General features: G+C 42.7%; 1 protein-coding gene across 11 annotated transcripts in view; it reads left to right on the top strand.

Annotated features, from left to right (window-relative positions):
• The window catches only part of RBPJ (recombination signal binding protein for immunoglobulin kappa J region), a 220,555-nt gene that overhangs the window by 115,918 nt on the left and 86,335 nt on the right, over window positions 1-18,302 (top strand). For 2 of the 11 annotated variants that reach the window (XM_025922037.2, XM_086705288.1), the window contains exon 1: window positions 1,762-1,863. The exons of 2 other annotated variants lie outside the window; for them this stretch is intronic. Coding sequence is in view for 2 of the 9 variants with exons in the window: in XM_086705280.1 (XP_086561406.1) it covers window positions 1,572-1,630 (59 nt within the window). In the remaining 7 variants the exon portion in view is untranslated. Of the gene's footprint in view, window positions 1-1,513; window positions 1,631-1,677; window positions 1,864-2,185; window positions 2,707-3,215; window positions 3,485-15,485; window positions 16,556-18,302 lie in introns of those variants that run through there. 7 more of the 11 variants (XM_086705284.1, XM_086705290.1, XM_086705280.1 and 4 more) reach the window with 6 other exon arrangements.

Here is an 18,302-nt window from a genome sequence, read left to right as displayed (position 1 = left end):
ATCGGCCTGGGGCTCCTCCTGCCCTACAGTCTGACCTCTTACCAAAAGCACCAAGAGGAGTTTCTAATCTCCTGGCTTCCCCTTCTTGCTTTACAGCCCGCCCACCCCGCCACCCATTTTTCTTCCACAAAGTGTCACGCGGCGTGTGTGTGCAACACGTCGTGCCCCCTCCCAGCGGCCTTCAGCCCCGCGCTCCCCGCCACGCGCCCACCCGCCCCGCCTCCGCAGCCAGCCGCTCCCTTCCCACCCCGCCCGCCGCCCGGGCACGCGCGGCACGAACAGCGCCTGGAGCTGCACTAGACAAACACCTGTCCCGCCTGGGCTCCGCGAGATTTGGGGGCGAAAGCATAGGCAACAGTGGGCGCGTTCTCGCGAGGTTTAGGAAATTTCCCACGGCCCGTGTTGTGTCTGAGTTGAGTAGTGGAAGGCGGTGGGAAGGAGGTGTAGCGTGAGACTGGGCTGCCCGCATTGGGCACATGCGCAGTGCCGCTCGCGCGTGCCGCGCCAATCCTGCAGCGCCTTCAGCAGGTCTCCGGCAGCGGATTCCAGTTCTCCGGGTTTTGGGGCTCCCTACAGGAGGCAGTGCCCGATCTGGGAATCTCTAGGAATTGAAAGGGCAAGGCTGGCGGGGGTGGGGGTGGGGGTGGCGGTGGGGGTGGGTTGGAGGTGGAGAAAGGGATGTTGCAGGTAGGAAGAAGGGGTCAGGATTCAGGCCCTTCTTCCTCCTAGTAAATGCCCAGACGGACCAAGTTGGCTCCGGTGTTTCCAGGGTTAGGTTGCCTGAAGTACGTTTCGGGCAGCGACCAGCGTCCTTCACTCTGCCAGGCCCACGGGAGGACCTGAGCAGGGTCTGCCCCCATTACCCCTGCGTTCACACACGGCTGGGGACTGCGATCAGGTGCTAAAAAGGCTCACACAGCAGGCCAATCTGCGCCCCAGCGGCACCCCTGGTTTGAGTGCGGGGTGGGGGAGTGTTGGTTCGCAATTCCAACGCAGTTTTCACTTCTGGAGAAAACTGCGCAGAGCCCTAAGATGCGTGAGAGAGGTGGACATGAGGGGTGTCTTTGCCAGAGGCCTTGGCCTGACCTCGTTTCACACCCAAGGAGAAGAAAGTTAAGTCCACAGAGCTGAACTGCAAAAGTTTTCCATTTACAGAGCTCTGGAGGGTCAGCCCACGTTGTAACTTGTCTGTCTATGCGCTAGCACGGGGGACCCAATGAGCGAAGACAGTTCTAGGTTTGTCACTCGCAGAACTCCAGGCATCTCTGTAGCTCCAGCATCTAACGCTGACATTAGCATAAGGGAGGCGTCCAATGAACGTCTGAATGAATGAAAAGGGCTGGGAACCAGAGTGAGCGGGAAGCCACTTGGAAAACACCCATTTGAGGAGGTGTTTCATCTAGGCCTGTGAAACGCGGCAGATTTTCCCAGGACCCCTCCTCCCTTCCCCTCGGCCCCGCCTCCTGACCCCTCCATTCCCCGTCCCCGTTGTAATCCCCTCCGGTTTTCCTCAGTCTCCACGTACGTCCCTCAGGGCGCGTCCCAAAACCCGGATAACCGGAGCGCTCCCCATGGACCACACTGAGGGCTCGCCCGCGGAGGAGCCGCCTGCGCATGCTCCATCGCTTGGGTAGGTTTCCAGGGAAGGCAGCGAGCAGGCTCCCCTACTCCGCGGGCGGCGCGAGGCGTCTGGCTCTTCGCGGCGGCTGCGAGGGGAAAAGAAGCGCGGGGGCTGGGTGGAATTGAGGAGTGAGGGAAAAGGGAAGGGGCGGGGGAGAGGGACCAGGGAAGGCGTCAGGGGGAATCTCGCGAGGGTTGGAGTTTTGGCGAGAGTTTGTGGAAGATGGCGCCTGTTGTGACAGGGTAAGTCTGGGGGAATCGGAGCGCTGGGAATCGGGAAAGTTGCGGGCGTCTCGCAGCCCGTGGCGGGCAGCGTGTTCGGGGGCCGCGGCGCGCTTGGCGTCCGGGGCCGCGGGGGCGGCGTCGCGTGCGTCGAGCGCGGCGGCGGCGGCGGCGTGTGGCCGTGCGCTCCCCGCTCTGCGCCGCCGTGGCTCGGGCTCTCGCGCGTGAGGGCGGGCGGCGGCGGCGGCGGCGACGCCGGCGGGTGCGGGCGTGAGTGGAGCCGGGCGCGCGGGGCCCGCGGGCGCCGTGCCCGCCGTGCCCGTCGCGCGCCTCTCGCGCCGCCGCCCGCGGGCCCTGCTTCCCGGCCCCGCGCAGCTTTGTTCCTCCGGGCGGTCGCCGCCTCCTCGCCCGGCCGGTGCCCCCGGCCCCGGGCGCTTTGTCTTTCCCCGCTGCCCCCCGCGACTCTCTACCCCCGGCCCTTTGTTTCACCGCCTTGGGCGCTTTGTCCGACCCGTCGCGCCCCGCATCCCTCTTCCATCTCCTCATCTCAGCTGTCCTTCCTCCCGTGCCCCTTTGTTGTGCCCTTCTCTACTCGGTAGCTCAGTGACCTGCCATAGCCCAGGCACCAGATTTCTGCCTTTTCATTTTTCTTCCGTTTTCTCACTTGTTTTTCTCTCACCTTTCCGTTTGGCACTTGATCACCCCCAGAGTCTTTGTCTCCCCCATCCAGTGGCTTATTCGCTTGGCATCCCCCTTTCCCTCTCATCATCGGTTGATTTATCCACTACCCACGGAGTATGTCGGCTGAACTGTCTCAGCCTCGGGGACTCCATCTGGTGCTCCTGCGAGCAGACAGACCCTACGGTTTGTTGTTGTTTCTGTGGGTCCTAAAGATGCATGGGGATACTTAGTTTCCTCCTCGGCGCTCAGCACCCTTTTCTCTTGGGATTACGTGCACCACCACCCCCCCCCCCCCCCCACCTTTCTCTCGGGATTACAGTGTCTCCAGTTCTCTTCGCGGTCTCTTTGGGCCCCGGTTGTTTTGCTTGGAAACAGTAGCCCTGGAAAAAGATCTGGTCTCTTGGTTATTGCTCCCCCCGCCCCCTCCACCGCCCGCTCTTAGGCTGTTTCTGACGGCCTAGGCCAAGGGCAGCTGTCGTAGCTTTGCCTCTGGGTTACCTGAGGGTATTGTAGGACGGTTAGAAGAGGTGCGAGGTATCCTTTTCCTGCTGGTGTGTGAGACTAGTTTCAGATATCCACACTGAATATTCATTTTGTACGTGAACAGTAGTAGAGTGAATTTTGATGTTAAAGGACTTGTGAGTATTCGGATTGAAAATGTCAGCATTTTCTAGACTCTAGTTCTAGAGTTTATTTTACCAGTAACTCCTGCCTAAGGAAAAAGGGAGGCATCCTGCTTGGGAATTTGATACAAATGTTTTACTTTTTCTTAATCTTTAGATAGTTTATAGTTGTATGTTTTTGCTCTGTAGATTTGTGACAACCCTTCTGTCCCATCTTTGGAGTTGAAATGAGGAACACGCTTAAGAGTGCAGTTTCTGGTTGATGAATACTGCTTCTAGAATCTTCGTGGAATGCATTAATCAAATGCAATTAAAAGACATTTAAGTAATAGTCTTAGGTAAAGTCACTTCTAATGTTAAAGGAGCTTTAAATTGTTCAGAGTGCTTTTTGTTATGGTAATGTAAAAACTGGGCGTTGTGTGTGGGGGTGGGGGAGAGTTGGTGTGGTGTATTTAAATAGCCTGAATATTCTGGTGCTGGGGATAAGAAGTTTTTGATTTACCAGGATTACTAGACTGAATATACTGTTCACAAGTTTTTTCCCCCTACTAGTTGATCACTATTTTTAGAAGTTGTGTTACCCACAAAATCATTTGGAGTGTCATTTCCTTTATAAACTAAAATTCCACGTAAAGTGATGCTTAGTAGAGGATGTACAAGATTTAGTGTGGGGAATGTTGGTGCAGTAGAAATCTTTTTTTTTTTTTTTTTTTTGAAGGCTGTGATTAGAATTAGTAGTTTGAATTTTAATTAATGGAAAATGACGTTTCATAATTGATACGTGAGGGTTTTCTGAAACTTTGTTTTCAGTCTGGGTTCCATGAGTGGATTTTACCAGTAATCATTTGTCTCCCATACTTGTTCTTTGTGCATAACCATTCTGTTGCAGGTAAAATCTTGAGTGCGCTTTTTCTGACAGTAAGCAAAGTATAAATATGGTGTAATAATGGGAGGTATTTTGTTCTGACTTGTACGGGTAAGAATGATCACACAAACATCATAAAAACTACTTTCACAAATTGTTTTTTTGTTTCTGAATTGAATAAGAGTTTTATTTTGTGATCAAATAAAATGTTGCTTTTACTAAATTATATCAAAAACCGCATATTTAGAAACATACGGGATGGGTTGTGGTTGGGAAACTTTCATTCTGATTATTCACTATAAAAGCTTTAAATTTATTGTCCATGCATATTGTAAGTCAGTCTGCAGAATGTGTTTTCGGGGAAAAAAATATAAGGTGCTCACTTTCCAGATCTATTTTAACATATGCTTCTAGGTATCAGATTTTAAGCAGTTAGGTTTGTTAAAAAGTTACCAATTGTCTAATAACAGATTTCTATCAATGTCTTTTAAAGGGGTAAGGTAAAAAATGGTTTGTGGGGGTGGGGGGGCGCCATTCTTGCCAGCTGTAATTTATTAAATAATCTTTGGCACTTGGATGGATAAGGTGTTAGGGAAAAAATGGTGTGTTTGAAAGTTCTCACAAATCTTAATTCTAGTATTGGGTCATTTTAAAAATAAAATTTAAAAACCTAGGATGTGGCTTTAAAACATTTTTTGCTTCCTCCTAATACTAAATTTCATGTTATTTCAACTAGGGGCAGTATTTTCTCATGGATTGACTAAAAGTTGTTATTCTTGGCATCTGGCTTTATGATTATTTCCAAGTTACTCTACTTCCCCTGGGCCAATTTCCTAACTATGTAGTAAAATGGGAATTGTAATAACTTGCCACATCTGCACAGGATTGCTGTGCCGTAGGATTTGCAGAGAGCATCCTTGGATAAAAAGTGTAGTAAAGTCTAGGAATTGTTACCAAAATAAGCTGATGTGAAGTAGGTCATATTTTACAGGAAGCCAAGTAGGAGGCTATGAACGAAGTTCTTGGCAAGTTGCAACGGTGATAGTGGGATGAAAAAAAATGAAAATATGCATTATAGCTTGGGTAAAGAAAACCAATACATTTTTCCCCCTATAGGCTTAGACGGAGACGGCTAAGTATAACAAATTACAGGTGACGTGTGTGTTGTATAAGAAACTGAAAATCGGTCAAACTCCTAATAATATGTTGTAAAGTTGTGGGATGTTTTCCCTCTATTGATTTGTTTTCTGCATGTGGTAATATTTTTTCAAGTTTTTATTTTATGCATGTGGCAATATATATTTTTTAATGGTAGCACAAAATGTTTTTACTAGACTGTAGGTCAAATTTGTTCATAGTAATGACTGATTTTCAGTATACCTTATAGTTTTCAAAGCTTTGTTATTTGCTCTAAAGAATATTTTCTAACAACCAGGACCATAAATTTCAGGGTTGGCCCTCGGTCGAGGAGAGTTTCACATTTGGGAGATGCTCAGTAGATACTGAACACACGAAAAGTGTTGCTTCTCTGTTCCAGGTAGATGATAACCTGTCCCAGCTAAGTTCCCCAAGCTAGGTTTCTGGATTCCTCTCTCACACTAACTCTTCACATTTAGTCACTTGCAACTGAAACTTTTCTCTCCTGAAAAATCTCTTGAATCTGTCTCCTTCACCCCTACTGCCACAATTCTTGTTCTCCTTTCCCACCTGGATTACTATAAACATTGGCAGCTTCCTTTTTGTTTGTAGACTCAACTCCTTCATCCAGGTTCCACACCGTCTAAAGAGCAAATCTGATCACTTCATTTCTTAGTTTAAAAACCTTTCAATGGCTCCCCCTAGCAGTCTTCATTAAAGAGGCAGTGCAGTAGAGAGTTGTAGTTCACATTTAGAATTTAATCTGAACTGGATTCCAGTTCCGTCTCTGCCTCTTCAAACCTCTGTAACATTGTAAAGTGATCTAACTTTCCTTGCCTTTTCCATCAATTGTAAGATAATTATTTTTTGTTCAGTGGGATGTGAGGATTAAATGCAAGAAAACATTTAGTAGGATGTTTGGCACATAGCAGGTGCTTAAAAAATGTTAGTGTGGCATATAGGGTCCTCTAACTATTTCATTTACTTTGTCTCCATCTGAACTGTTGATATTTCCCTTCATAATCAGTGCTCCAGCTGTATTTAAGAATCTGTAGTTTCCTGGATGGATTTAGCAATTTAATGTGCATGAAAAGTGCTGGTATTGGGTTATTATTTAAGACATGAGTCTGAGGATGGTCTACCAGGATCTAGCAGGCTAGCCTCCTTGCCTCTTCCATGTGTTCTTAAAGGAGTCAGTATAATTCTCTTGTGTCGTGCTGAGTTGTAATTGTCACACTCAAAGGCTTATAGTTATCTGGTGACAGATACTGTGCGTGTGTGTGTGTGTGTGTGTGTGTGTGTGGTCATTTATATATTCTTATACCCAAAAGAGTGGCCAGTACATGATAGGGACTCAGTAAAAAGGTTTTTTTGAACAAATGACTCGTACTTTGAAACCTTGTTGCAAACTGGTTCCTGTAGGCAGAATTTGATATATACAGGGAATGTATTGATTCTGTAGGGAATTTAGTTGCTGAGGTACCCAAAGGAATTGATATTTTCAGCTACAGGCTGTCTCATAGCCTATGAGAACATTGTAGTAAAATCTTAGAATCTCCTTTTGGATTATACTGTATTGTTTGTGCAAAACTGACAAGCTTAAATTTCACATTTTGTTTTTTGCATGGTTGGCGAGTGTTTCTCAAAAGGTTCTATTATTTTTTGATGTTTTAAGTCCTTAGATGTATGGGGATGTATGTTGAAACTAAAGACTGTGGACTGCTTTTTTGGGTGTGTGTGGAGGGGGGGGCGGGGGGAGATCCATGCCACTGAATGAAATAATAACTTGATAATCTTCAGGAAGCCTCAGGAATTGTGGACAAATTACCTATGATTTCTCCAAGCTTCATGTTCTACCTCTATATAAAAGGGAATGATAATTTTGTTGTATTTATCTGACAGGTATGGTGGCTATCAAGTAAGGTCAAATATGTGAAACTGTAAAGTTCAAATAAAAACATGATGTATGTTTAAGTGCTTTGTAAAGAGTAAAGCACTGTATACAAATATTTTAGTTGTAACAATTGGTTTCTTCTGGTAACCTTTCATAGGCAGTGTTCAAGATGGGCTTTTTATTTTGTAACCTGTGGTTTGTGGGTCATGTTTTAGGAAGGCAGCAGTGTATTTAGTGCAGTGGACCGCAGCCCTTGAAATATGTATTTTGGCATTTTGAGCAGACATATTTGGTAAATTACTGCTTGACCATGGATGTTGCCATTAAGTCACCCCCAACTTTTGGGGTCTCCTTGTTACTGCTTTCCTCTCTGCTTGGACAGTGGTAATAATAATGTAGGAATGTTGAATGCCCAACTGCTACCATCTTTCATACACCCTGCCCACAGTTCTGGATGCCCCTTAGGCCTGGCACAATATCATGGTGTCACTTATGCCTCATTAGGCCTTTTTCTGCTTCAGGGAATGAAATGATATCCTAGTGGTATGAAAAAGATAATGTGTTTCCTGAACATGCTTCTGAGGAAAAGCAAGCATTAGAGGCATTGTGGCTTGGGTTGTATAATTGGTAGTAATTACCGATCTGCATAAATATTTGTGTAGGTTTGTTATGCTGAGACAGTATATAATGATAAGCACGACAGTTTTTTAGTCAGATTGGTTATGTTCATGGCAGTCTTGGAAATATCTGCACTATTTTAAGTTTACAAAACAGTATAGAAACCACTGTTTCTTAGGTATCCTAAGTTGCAAAAGCCTTGAGATGAAAATGCTGCACCTGTTGGATGTGAGCTAGAATATGCTAGAAAATCAAATTGCCTCTTTTTAACTCCTCATCCATGCTTCCTTTCCTATATTTGATAGTTTTAACTTGGCCTTAGAGCTAATGTGTCTTCTGTGCATTATTAATCAGATGATAGAATTATAAATGAATAAGAGTGTATTTCTCATAAAAAGTTTGTATAACCAGGAAAAACGTTGCTCACTTTATGAAATCCTGTTATTTTTTATTAGTGTGACAAAGATTATAAGGTAACTAATACTGCAGTTATATAACATAAAGTATAGAACTAGTATTGTAGGTTTTTTTCTTTATTATTATGAACAATTTATTTTGGAACTAGTCTTGCTCCAGACAGAACATAGTAGCTTTAGGCTGGTTTGCATAATTGAAGGAAGGGTATTTGTTCCCTCACTGGAAAACTGCAGACCCACTAAGATCTTATCTTATTTTGCTAGCATACCTTGTTTTTATTTTATTTTTTTTATGGACCTTATTTTTTAGAGCAGTTTTAGGTTCACAGCAATATTGAGGGGAAGGTACAGAGATAACAACCCATGTTCTCCCTGCCCCTGTACATAAATAGCCTCCCTCATTATCAACACCCCCCAGCATAGTGGTAGATTTGTTGTGATTGATAAACTTACGGGGCACCTGGGTGGCTCCGTTGGTTGAGCGTCCGACTTTGGCTCAGTTCATGATCTCATGTTTCGTGAGTTCAAGCCCCGTGTTGGGCTCTGTGCTGACAGCTTGGAGCATGGAGCCTGCTTCAGAGTCTGTCTCCCTCTCTCTCTCTCTCTCTGCCCCTCCTCCGCTCACTCTCTGTCTCTGTTTCTTTCTCAAAAAATAAACATTAAAAAAAAACTTACATCAACACGTTATTATCTGTGTCTGTAGTTTACCTTAAACTTCTTTGGGTTTGAACAAATGTAAATGTATCTCCCGGTGTGGTATCCTACAGTAGTTTCATTACCCTAAAAATCCTCTGTGTTCTGCCTCCTCATTCCCTCCCCAACCCTAACTCCTGGCAACCACTGAACTTTTTATTATCTCCACAGTTTCCAGCATACTTTTTCAATTCATTTAACTTTTGGTTTGAGTCTGAGAAAATTTTTCGCTCAAAAAATTATATAGTTCTGTACAAAGCTCCTGATCCATACACCAACTGGAGGAAGTGGAAACATTGAGGTTCCCCGTCATGAAGGGGTGGGGAGGGTGGTTCAGGGAAATGAGTGTAACCACGCTTTGGTGGTTCTTCAGTGTAACTGCAGAAATAATGTTTTAAACAGTTGTTGAGCACGTAATAGGTGTGACTGCCATGTATTGGTCTTAAAAAGAAGTTGTCCGGTGAAGCTTATGATTTAGTGGAAAGCAAACAGAGAGTTATAATAAGGGAAATTATAAGTACTGTAACATGTATAATGGTGGGAACACAGAGGTGTGAATGATTATCTTAATTGGAGGAGAGTTCCTAGAAAAGGTGAGAGTTGATGGGGGGGGGGTGTTAGGAAATCGAACTGGAGTGTTTGGGTCTTCTTGGAGGACCTTTAGTGCTAAGTTAAGGATTTGGATATCAATCAGGGATGGGGGCAGGAAGGCTTGAACATTTTTGAAGAGGTGTGGCTGGGTGTAATCTGTAGAATAGAATGGGATGGATGGAGACCAAAAGAGAAATATAATCAGGGTCTGATCTTGATGGTAGTAGGCTTATCAGTGGAAAGAACAAAGCAGCTCTTTCTGAGACAGGATGGTATAGGAAGCTTTGGAATCCGTGCACTGTAGATCTATGGCTATGAGCATTCACTTAATCTGTCTTGCTGTTGTCTGAAAAATCGGAGAAGATAATACTTCATGGTATTGTCGTGAAGATTAAATGAGATATGGGATATAAAATGCCTAGCTCAGTTCTGGGAGTAGTAGGTGGACTCAATAAATACGTCCTTCTCTTCCCCCTCTCTGGAGAATTTAAAGGATAAGATGGAGAGTGGGCAAGGGTGGAAAGGAGAGTGGGGAGGAAAAAATGGAATGATTGAAACTTGGGTAAAGCAACTGGAAGTAGGAAAGTCTGAGTGATGTAAGCAGGTACAGGAGAATCTGCCTGATAGTGTTTTGTTTCCTTTAGCTTTTAAACAACTGCTGAATACTTACTTTTGCCTGTTTCTGTAACAATTTTGTATACTTTGGTAACATTTAACATCTTTCTGCGTTACATGAATAGATCTGTTTCGAGTATCCCTCCCTCTCTCTCTGATTTGTCAGCGAGCTCCATAAAGACAGGATCAATATTTTACTTATCTTGTATAATTATGGTATAGCTGTTATCAGCTAGAATGTTACGTGCTGGATGAATAGGACTTGAATGGATTTAATTATATATAACGCTTGCCACTAGGTGGCACTTAGTCTAAGTGATAATAAGGCTGACATTCAGCATAGTTGGTCTATGAAAAACCCGTGGAGGAACTTGACCTCCTGGATTATGTTCAGCTTTCTGCCATTTCTGGACCATACTTTTTGAAGTAGAATACGAAACATTAGCAAACTGAAAACCCATAGTGTTGAAAAATAGAAAAAGCATAATGCCATTTCAACATGTCCTCTAGAAAAAAGCTGAAAGGAGAGGCTCCGTGAAATGCCACAAGTGACCAAACTCTCCATCTCCAAATGTATTGACAGTGAAGCCTGGTGGTTAGAGTTTAGGCTATAGTTTCTAAGGTTAAAGGAGGAGACTTTGGGAATTTGCTTCTTATTGGACTTAGTGAAAGATGATGAAGTGTGGTTTGTAAGGATACTAGACTGTGACTCTGTATTCTTATTTATATTTTGGTATATTATATTCTCCCTGTAACATACCATAGAATGTAATTATATCTTGTGTCACAAATGTTACAGATTATTAAATCCATGCCATTCAGGAAACTTCAGAGCTGGAAAAGATCTTGCTAATCATATGTTCTAAAGTCACCACTCATTTAAACGTAGGCACAGATGGACTGAATAATTTCCAGTTGGCTAATGGCTGAGACACGTTCAATGAATGAGCTGAGACTAGTTCTAGCATGCTTTTTGGGGAGAGACTTGTGCTGGTCTTTTACTCTCTTCAATTTATACCACTCAGCTCCGTTTTTAAAAAAATATTTTAACTTTTTAAAAAAAATTAATGTTTATTTTAGAGAGAGAGAGAGTGCGAGCAAGCGTGCAAGTGGGGGAGGGGCAGAGAGGGACCGAGACAAAGAATCCCAAGCAGGCTCCAGGCTCGGAGCTGTCAGCATGGAGCCTGACACGGGGCTTGAACTCAAGAACCGTGAGATCATGACCTGAGCCAGAGTTGGATGCTCAACTGACTGAGCCACCCAGGCATCCCCATTCAGCTACCTTTTAATGTTACATGCACTTTGCTTTCTTTTTCTTTCTGTGAGTGCGGTCTTCGACCAAGAATACAAATCTCTCATCTCCGAGCCTGGTTGGAGTGATACTGCCAGTGTTGCTTAGTAAACGGTCAGCTCTGGGGCACCTGGGTGGCTCTGACTCTGACTTAGATCATGATTCCGCAGTTCGGGAGTTTGAACCCCACATGGGACACTGTGATGTCAGCTCAGACAGAGTCTGATTCAGATCTTCTGTCCTCCTCTCTCTGCTCCTCCCCTGCTTGCACTCTCTCAGAAATAAACAAAACAAAATAAATGGTCAGCTTTGAGCCTGCTGTTCTTACCTCCTCTGCTGTCTTCCTTCTTGATGCTGCTTGTGTTCTTTATCTTGTATTTCTGACTGACCTGGGTGGCCTCTTTTAGAACACATTTCTTCTCTATGCACACTTCTCACCCAGTGTGCTTTAGCCATCCCTCCTCAAGAACTGTCTTGGTTCAGTTACCCCTGGCTCAGCCCAGCCTCTGCCTCTTGCCTCTTGCCTCTTGCCTCTTGCCTCTCGCCTCTCGCCTCTCGCCTCTCGCCTCTCGCCTCTCGCCTCTCGCCTCTCGCCTCTCGCCTCTAGCATCTTAGTTCTGCCACTTGCACTAAATTGCAGCTGGTTGTTTCCAAAGCCGCTGTTAGAGAAAATGGAAGGACAGAAGAGGAGATTGAGAAAAAGAAGATGGTCATATAGGGAAGGAGGCCACAACTTGAAATTTTACAGTGAAAGATAGGCTCATTTGTGAGCCTGATGATTTTCATACCGTGAGTTTTCTAGTGTGTATTTCAAGGCAGTATCATTCTCTTGACTGTGGAATTCATTAAGTGTGTTGTGTCTGTCATCTGTGCTTATTCGAATGTCAAGGAAGTGAATTAAATCCATTTCAGCATTCCAGAGGTAGTAGTGATAGTTTTAGTAATTTACTTACAGCTTATAATGAGTGCCATTATTTGATTAAATGGATCGCACTGAATTAGTGGGAGTTGCCAGTTCACTATTATAATGTTTAAAAAACGAACTTGGGGGGCGCCTGGGTGGCGCAGTCGGTTAAGCGTCCGACTTCAGCCAGGTCACGATCTCGCGGTCCGTGAGTTCGAGCCCCGCGTCAGGCTCTGGGCTGATGGCTCAGAGCCTGGAGCCTGTTTCCGGTTCTGTGTCTCCCTCTCTCTCTGCCCCTCCCCCGTTCATGCTCTGTCTCTCTCTGTCCCAAAAGTGAATAAACGTTGAAAAAAAAAAAAAAATTAAAAAAAAAAAAAACGAACTTGGTAGCTGTAGCTTTCAAAGATTCTTTCCTAATTATTGATAAACAATAGTCACAGTCAATAGTCAAAGTCAATAGTTTAGCAAACATTAAGAAGTTTTAGGAAGTTTTCATCCTGGCCTTCCCCCCCACCCCAATATAGGGGAAATACTTTTCCATATAGGATTTTACCTAGACGATACATATCACTGACATAAGCCTAGTTTCCAGGGTGCAATTCCTGAAAGTTGTCAGTTGGTCAATTAAATATCTTGAGTTACATTAGGATTTAAATTAACATGGAGGCTTAGATGTGCAGTTGATTTATTTTTTCATCTCATTTTACCTTGTTTTTCTAATTATTTCAAGGAAGTGACTGTGTTGATGTGGAAGTTTTTCTTAAGGGTTAATTAATGTCATCTGTAAACAGTTACCTTGATTATTTTTTGTGTTGGAAAAATCACTCATACAAGAAATTCAAAAGTTATTTAAATATGTCATGGAAAGTCAGCCATGGTAGGCTTCCACCAGGAAATTAACTACTGTGAACAACTGGGAGTATAGTTTTCAACTTTTTCTTTTAAAGTGGAAATGCTGACATTCTGTTTATTACGTGTCAATAGTTTAGCAAACATTAAGAAGTTTTAGGGAGTTGACATTTTGTTGAATATCTGCTGAGTCCTCAACTACGTTGTGAGGGAGATGGTATCTCCATTTTATAGATAAGTCTGAGGGTCAGGAATTTAGTAATTTAATTCAAGTTCACACAGCTTTACTTCTGCCTCTGCCATTTACTGTACCTTCTGTATTGATAGAGCTTTTGTTTCTCTCCCTAAATGGTAATCACCTGAAAGCTTCAAGCCCCTTGGAAGGTGGCAAGCAATCCCAGAGAGAAGTCTAACAAAGGCTTTAAGGAAAAGGAAAAGGGGATTATATTAGATTATTACTTCAAATAAAGTATTAGATTACTCTCTGTTAGAGATTACTTTAAAAATAAATCTGTGTTCTAGAAATTAGATTTGACTAAATCTAGATTTTGTCAAAGTTAGATATGACTATAACTGTATTCTTATGGAATGTGTCTTTTTCTTATTTTGTGTAACAAGTTTTTATTTTTTAGATGATACTTTCTGTCAACTTTATGTAAAGTATTTTGTCACAGATTTCCATTTGTCATTCAATTTTACTTATTGTCTTAAATGGTTTAAAAATTTTTACGTAATCCAGTTTGTAGTTTGTCCTTTTGCTTTGTGTTTTGCTTGTCTTCCTCACCCCTAAGATTATGAAGGCATTCTTATGTTTTTCTTATAAATGCCCTTTTACAGTTTAAGAAATGATTTATCCCTTTAACCTTTCTGGGACGTTTTTGTTTGGTTGGTTGGTTTTTTTGCTGTGTTATGTGATGTAGAGGCTGACCTTATTTTTTCCAAATGTATAACCAAATGTACAGCCTTGTTTTCATATACTCATTTTTTTCTGTCTTCTGTTTTAAAGGGTTGTGGCTCTTAAAATGAGGTCTTTGGACCAGCAGCAATGGGATAATCTGGGAACTTGTAAGAAATGCACATTCTTTCACACTCTACCCCAGACCTCCTATGTCTGAAGCTTTGGAGGTGAGGAGTCCAGCAGTCTGTTTCCCTCCAGGTGGTTCTGGTGCCAGTTGGAGTTTGTAAAACACTGTGAGAACTCTTTAAGGAAGGGCAAGCCCTCTATTTGCGCACAAGATCCCATCTCTTCTCGGCTACTCTAGAACATTGGATAGCCAGCTAGCCTCCCCTGTCTCTGGTCTCAGTTTTTACCTTTCTGCTGAAACATGCTTGACAGTATACAAACATGCTGTTATTTCTCTGGACTCTGCTTTAGTCCTCTATTTCTCTTTTGCCCTTTGCAACAAACTTCCTGTGGAGAGTTCTTCTATCTCCAGTTACTCTTCATTCTCCCTAAAGCAACTTCAGCCAGGCTTTTATCTCCACCACTCCAGCAAACCTGCTCCTCTCCAGTTACCAGTTACCCTGCAGGTTATTGTAGTGGTCAGTTTTTTCAGATGTTATCTGAGTTGATGAACATTTGATATCTTAGATCACTCCTTTCTTGCTCACACATTTTTTTTTTTTTTTTCATTTGGCTTGTAGGATACCACACTCTTGGTTTTCCACCTTGCTGGCACCTTTTTCTTGGTCTCTAGTACGTTTCTCATTTTACCACATTTATCCTGCTTTTTATCCCACACTCTACTCCTTCCTGTTTTATTTTTCTCACTCGCATATATCAATTTCTAACTATGTATTATTTGCCTTTTGATTTTGTGTTTCTCTGCCCTACTAAAATAGAGTGCTTGGTACATAGAAGGTACCAAGTAAGTATTTGTTGAATGAACGAACCGATGAAGTGTTCTAGCAGCATCACTTTTTGAGTGCTCTGTCGTTTTCTCACTGATTTAAAACCCTACTTCTACTACCGTATGTTATCAAGGTTTTTAAAAAATATTTATGTATTTTGAGGGAGAGAACACGCAAGCAGGGTAGGGGGAGAGAAAGAGAGAGGGGGAATTTAAGCAGGTTCTACTCCCAGTGCGGAACCTGATGGCGGGGCTTGATCTCACTCCTGTGAGATCATGACCTGAGCCCAAATCAAGCGTTGGATGCTTAACCAACTGAACCACCCAGGGATCCCTAAGGGGCTTCCTGGTATTAATACAGATTCATCTGATGTGTTTTTTTTTTTTTTTTTTTAATTATTATTTTTGGGACAGAGAGAGACAGAGCATGAACGGGGGAGGGGCAGAGAGAGAGGGAGACACAGAATCGGAAACAGGCTCCAGGCTCCGAGCCATCAGCCCAGAGCCCGACGCGGGGCTCGAACTCACGGACCACGAGATCGTGACCTGGCTGAAGTCGGACGCTTAACCGACTGCGCCACCCAGGCGCCCCTCATCTGATGTGTTTTAAATGTAATCTGTTATCTGAATGTGATGCTCAGTAGCCTTGAGATCTGTTGTTAAATTTAGCTTTTGCCATTGTCTGGTGGGGAAAGTAGCAGTCGTGTTTGATACAAATTTAACCCAGGTTTACCTGCTAGTTGGTGGAAGAGTTGAAATTCAGACTCCTGTCACTAAGGATTGTGGAATCTAGTATGTGATGATGCTACTGGGCACTCTTCCTCTCCACACCCTCCTCCTCAAATTTGAGATTAATAACCTTTAGTCCTCCATCTACAGGATTGGGTGTGCTCACTGAATAGAAGAGCCCCTTCCCTAACTCCAGCCAGAGTGAAGATCTGAGGCAGGAGGATGAAGTTCAACAGGAATTTGGTTTATGTGGGATTTTGGTCTCTGCATTTCAGTGTATGATTTTGGAAGAAAGGTTGTGGAAAGAACACAGGCTGAAGGTCATGAAACACATTCTTTTCACTACTACTAACTAATTTGATGCTCTGCTTCCCCTTTTGTTTGTGTGTGTGAATAATACCTGTGATTTAGGCTGTAAGTTAAACAGGATATTATACGTGTCAGAGAACTTAGAAAATAATTCTTATACTGTGTAAATGAAAGGTAGTACTATTAAGAATGACTTGAGTCACGTGTTTTTGGTGCTCTAGATACGTTTGTTTTTTTTTGTATTACACTGGAGTACTTTTGATTTTGTTTTATGTCAGACTGTTTTATAAATGTAATTTTAAAGTTTTTGCTGCAAATGTTGTTTTTCTAAGACAGCAGCTGTGGATGTGGCTTAAAAACTGATGAGCATCTACAATGATGAGCCTTTATGGAGCAATGAAAGGCTGCTCACAAATTGTAGCCACAGTTGAAATGAATTCTGTGTTTGTTATTTGTGAATCCCTAAGGGTAAATGTGTTCTGAGGGGGGTGAGTTAGGATAGTACAGACTGAGAAAGTGTTTCTGTTCTGGTAATCTTTGGAGTCATTTCTGCTACTGCTCTTTCCTGTGGCTGAAGGAATTTGGAATATTTTGCTTGACCTCTTTGATGATTCTTTCTCTATATGTATTATTTGGATATATGTAAAGGTAAATTGTAATACTACGGTGTTCTGTGGACCTAGTTTCTGTCATCGAATATTTTTACTCTCAGCAACTACTGTGTATAATAGCTCTTGTGAATGATACTTAACCTGTGTCTGCTGTCTAAAACTATTAAGTGTTGGGCTGTTTGGACCTAAATATTTCCTATTTGGTATGATTAGCTCATGCATATCAATAGTTTTAGGTACAGCGCATTTATTCATTTTTATTTCAAAAGCATATGGTTTTAACATGTTATTGAACAGGTTCAAATAGTTAACTCTAAGTTACTAAAAGTAGTTTTACTCCAAGATACGAAATACCACATCTAGAGCTGAGCTACAAGGAATATTGAGGAGCTGTGGTTTTTTTCTATCAAAATATCTAAGAGATATATTTCTCAAAAGAATTCTAGAAAATGTCTTTTTAAAAAAAAGGAAGGGTGGAAAAGTGATAGTTGGAACAAATGAGGATCCATGGCCAAAAAAACCCCACCACTGTGTATGTGGAATTATGACCAGTATTTCTGAATGTCTTAGAATATAGAATTGCAAATGTCTGTATTTATGTATTTAAATCATCATAATAGATTCACTTTACTTTTTTTTTTCAAATGTTTACTTATTTTTGAGAGAGAGAGAAAGAGAACACCAGTGAGGGAGGGGGAGAGAGGGAGAGACAGAATCTGAAGCAGGCTCTCCACTGTCTGCACAGAGCCCGATGCGGGGGTCCAACCCACGAACTGTGAGAACGTGCTCTGCACCGAAGATGGATGCTTAACTGACTGAGCCACCAGGCGCCCCAGATTCACTTTGCTTTTGTAGACAGTACTTAACATGCTTCTTCATCATAAATTGTTGAGTATTGAAGATATAAAAAAATAAGTTGTGGGGCGCCTGGGTGGCGCAGTCGGTTAAGCGTCCGACTTCAGCCAGGTCACGATCTCGCGCTCCGTGAGTTCGAGCCCCGCGTCAGGCTCTGGGCTGATGGCTCGGAGCCTGGAGCCTGTTTCCGATTCTGTGTCTCCCTCTCTCTCTGCCCCTCCCCCGTTCATGCTCTGTCTCTCTCTGTCCCAAAAATAAATAAACGTTGAAAAAAAAAAATTAAAAAAAAAAAAAAAGTTGTTAAAATTGACTTTTTTTTTTTTGTTAAATTTAGTCTCATTCCTCCTAGTAGTAAATTGTAAATTTTGACAGTAATCTCTTTATTGTATGGGACATGTTTTCAAGAGGATTTTATGCCCATTGAAAAATAACAATTTTTGTGAATTGTAGTTACTATCTATAGTCATTTGTAGCTATAAAAGCATTTTCGGTGAGTTACCTCTGATTCATAACCAAGTTTTAGCAGAGCAGATGTAGACTACCAATGGAATAATTAGCCAAAACATATTAGGGGGTTAGAGAGCCCTCTGTGTAACATTTAATTTCTTGGCCAGTTTTATATGAATAATTAGTTTTAAGGCAGTTAAAATGTCTTCTCTTGGGATTTCACAGTTGTCACTGATAGCTGTAATCACTAGGGAAGTAGAAATATTCTTTCCATCGAACAGATGGCTTTCCTAGCTCTAGTCCCTAACAGTGCCTATTGAGGTTGATGTTTATGTTGGATGATTTCCTAATCACACCTTTTGAAAGATCACACCTGGTAATAGAATATGATGTAGATGATAAAATGACTTAGTGAATTTGAGAACTTGTAAAAGTTGGAAGTGTATATAGTTCCCACGCTCCTGGGGAAGGTAATCTGTTTG

Source organism: Puma concolor, chromosome B1, assembly GCF_028749965.1.
Source record: "Puma concolor isolate L17-30 chromosome B1, mPumCon1.1.hap2, whole genome shotgun sequence".
Classification (NCBI taxonomy): Eukaryota; Metazoa; Chordata; class Mammalia; order Carnivora; family Felidae; genus Puma; species Puma concolor.
Note: the sequence above shows the minus strand (reverse complement) of the source record. Positions and strands in the feature narration are given on the sequence as shown.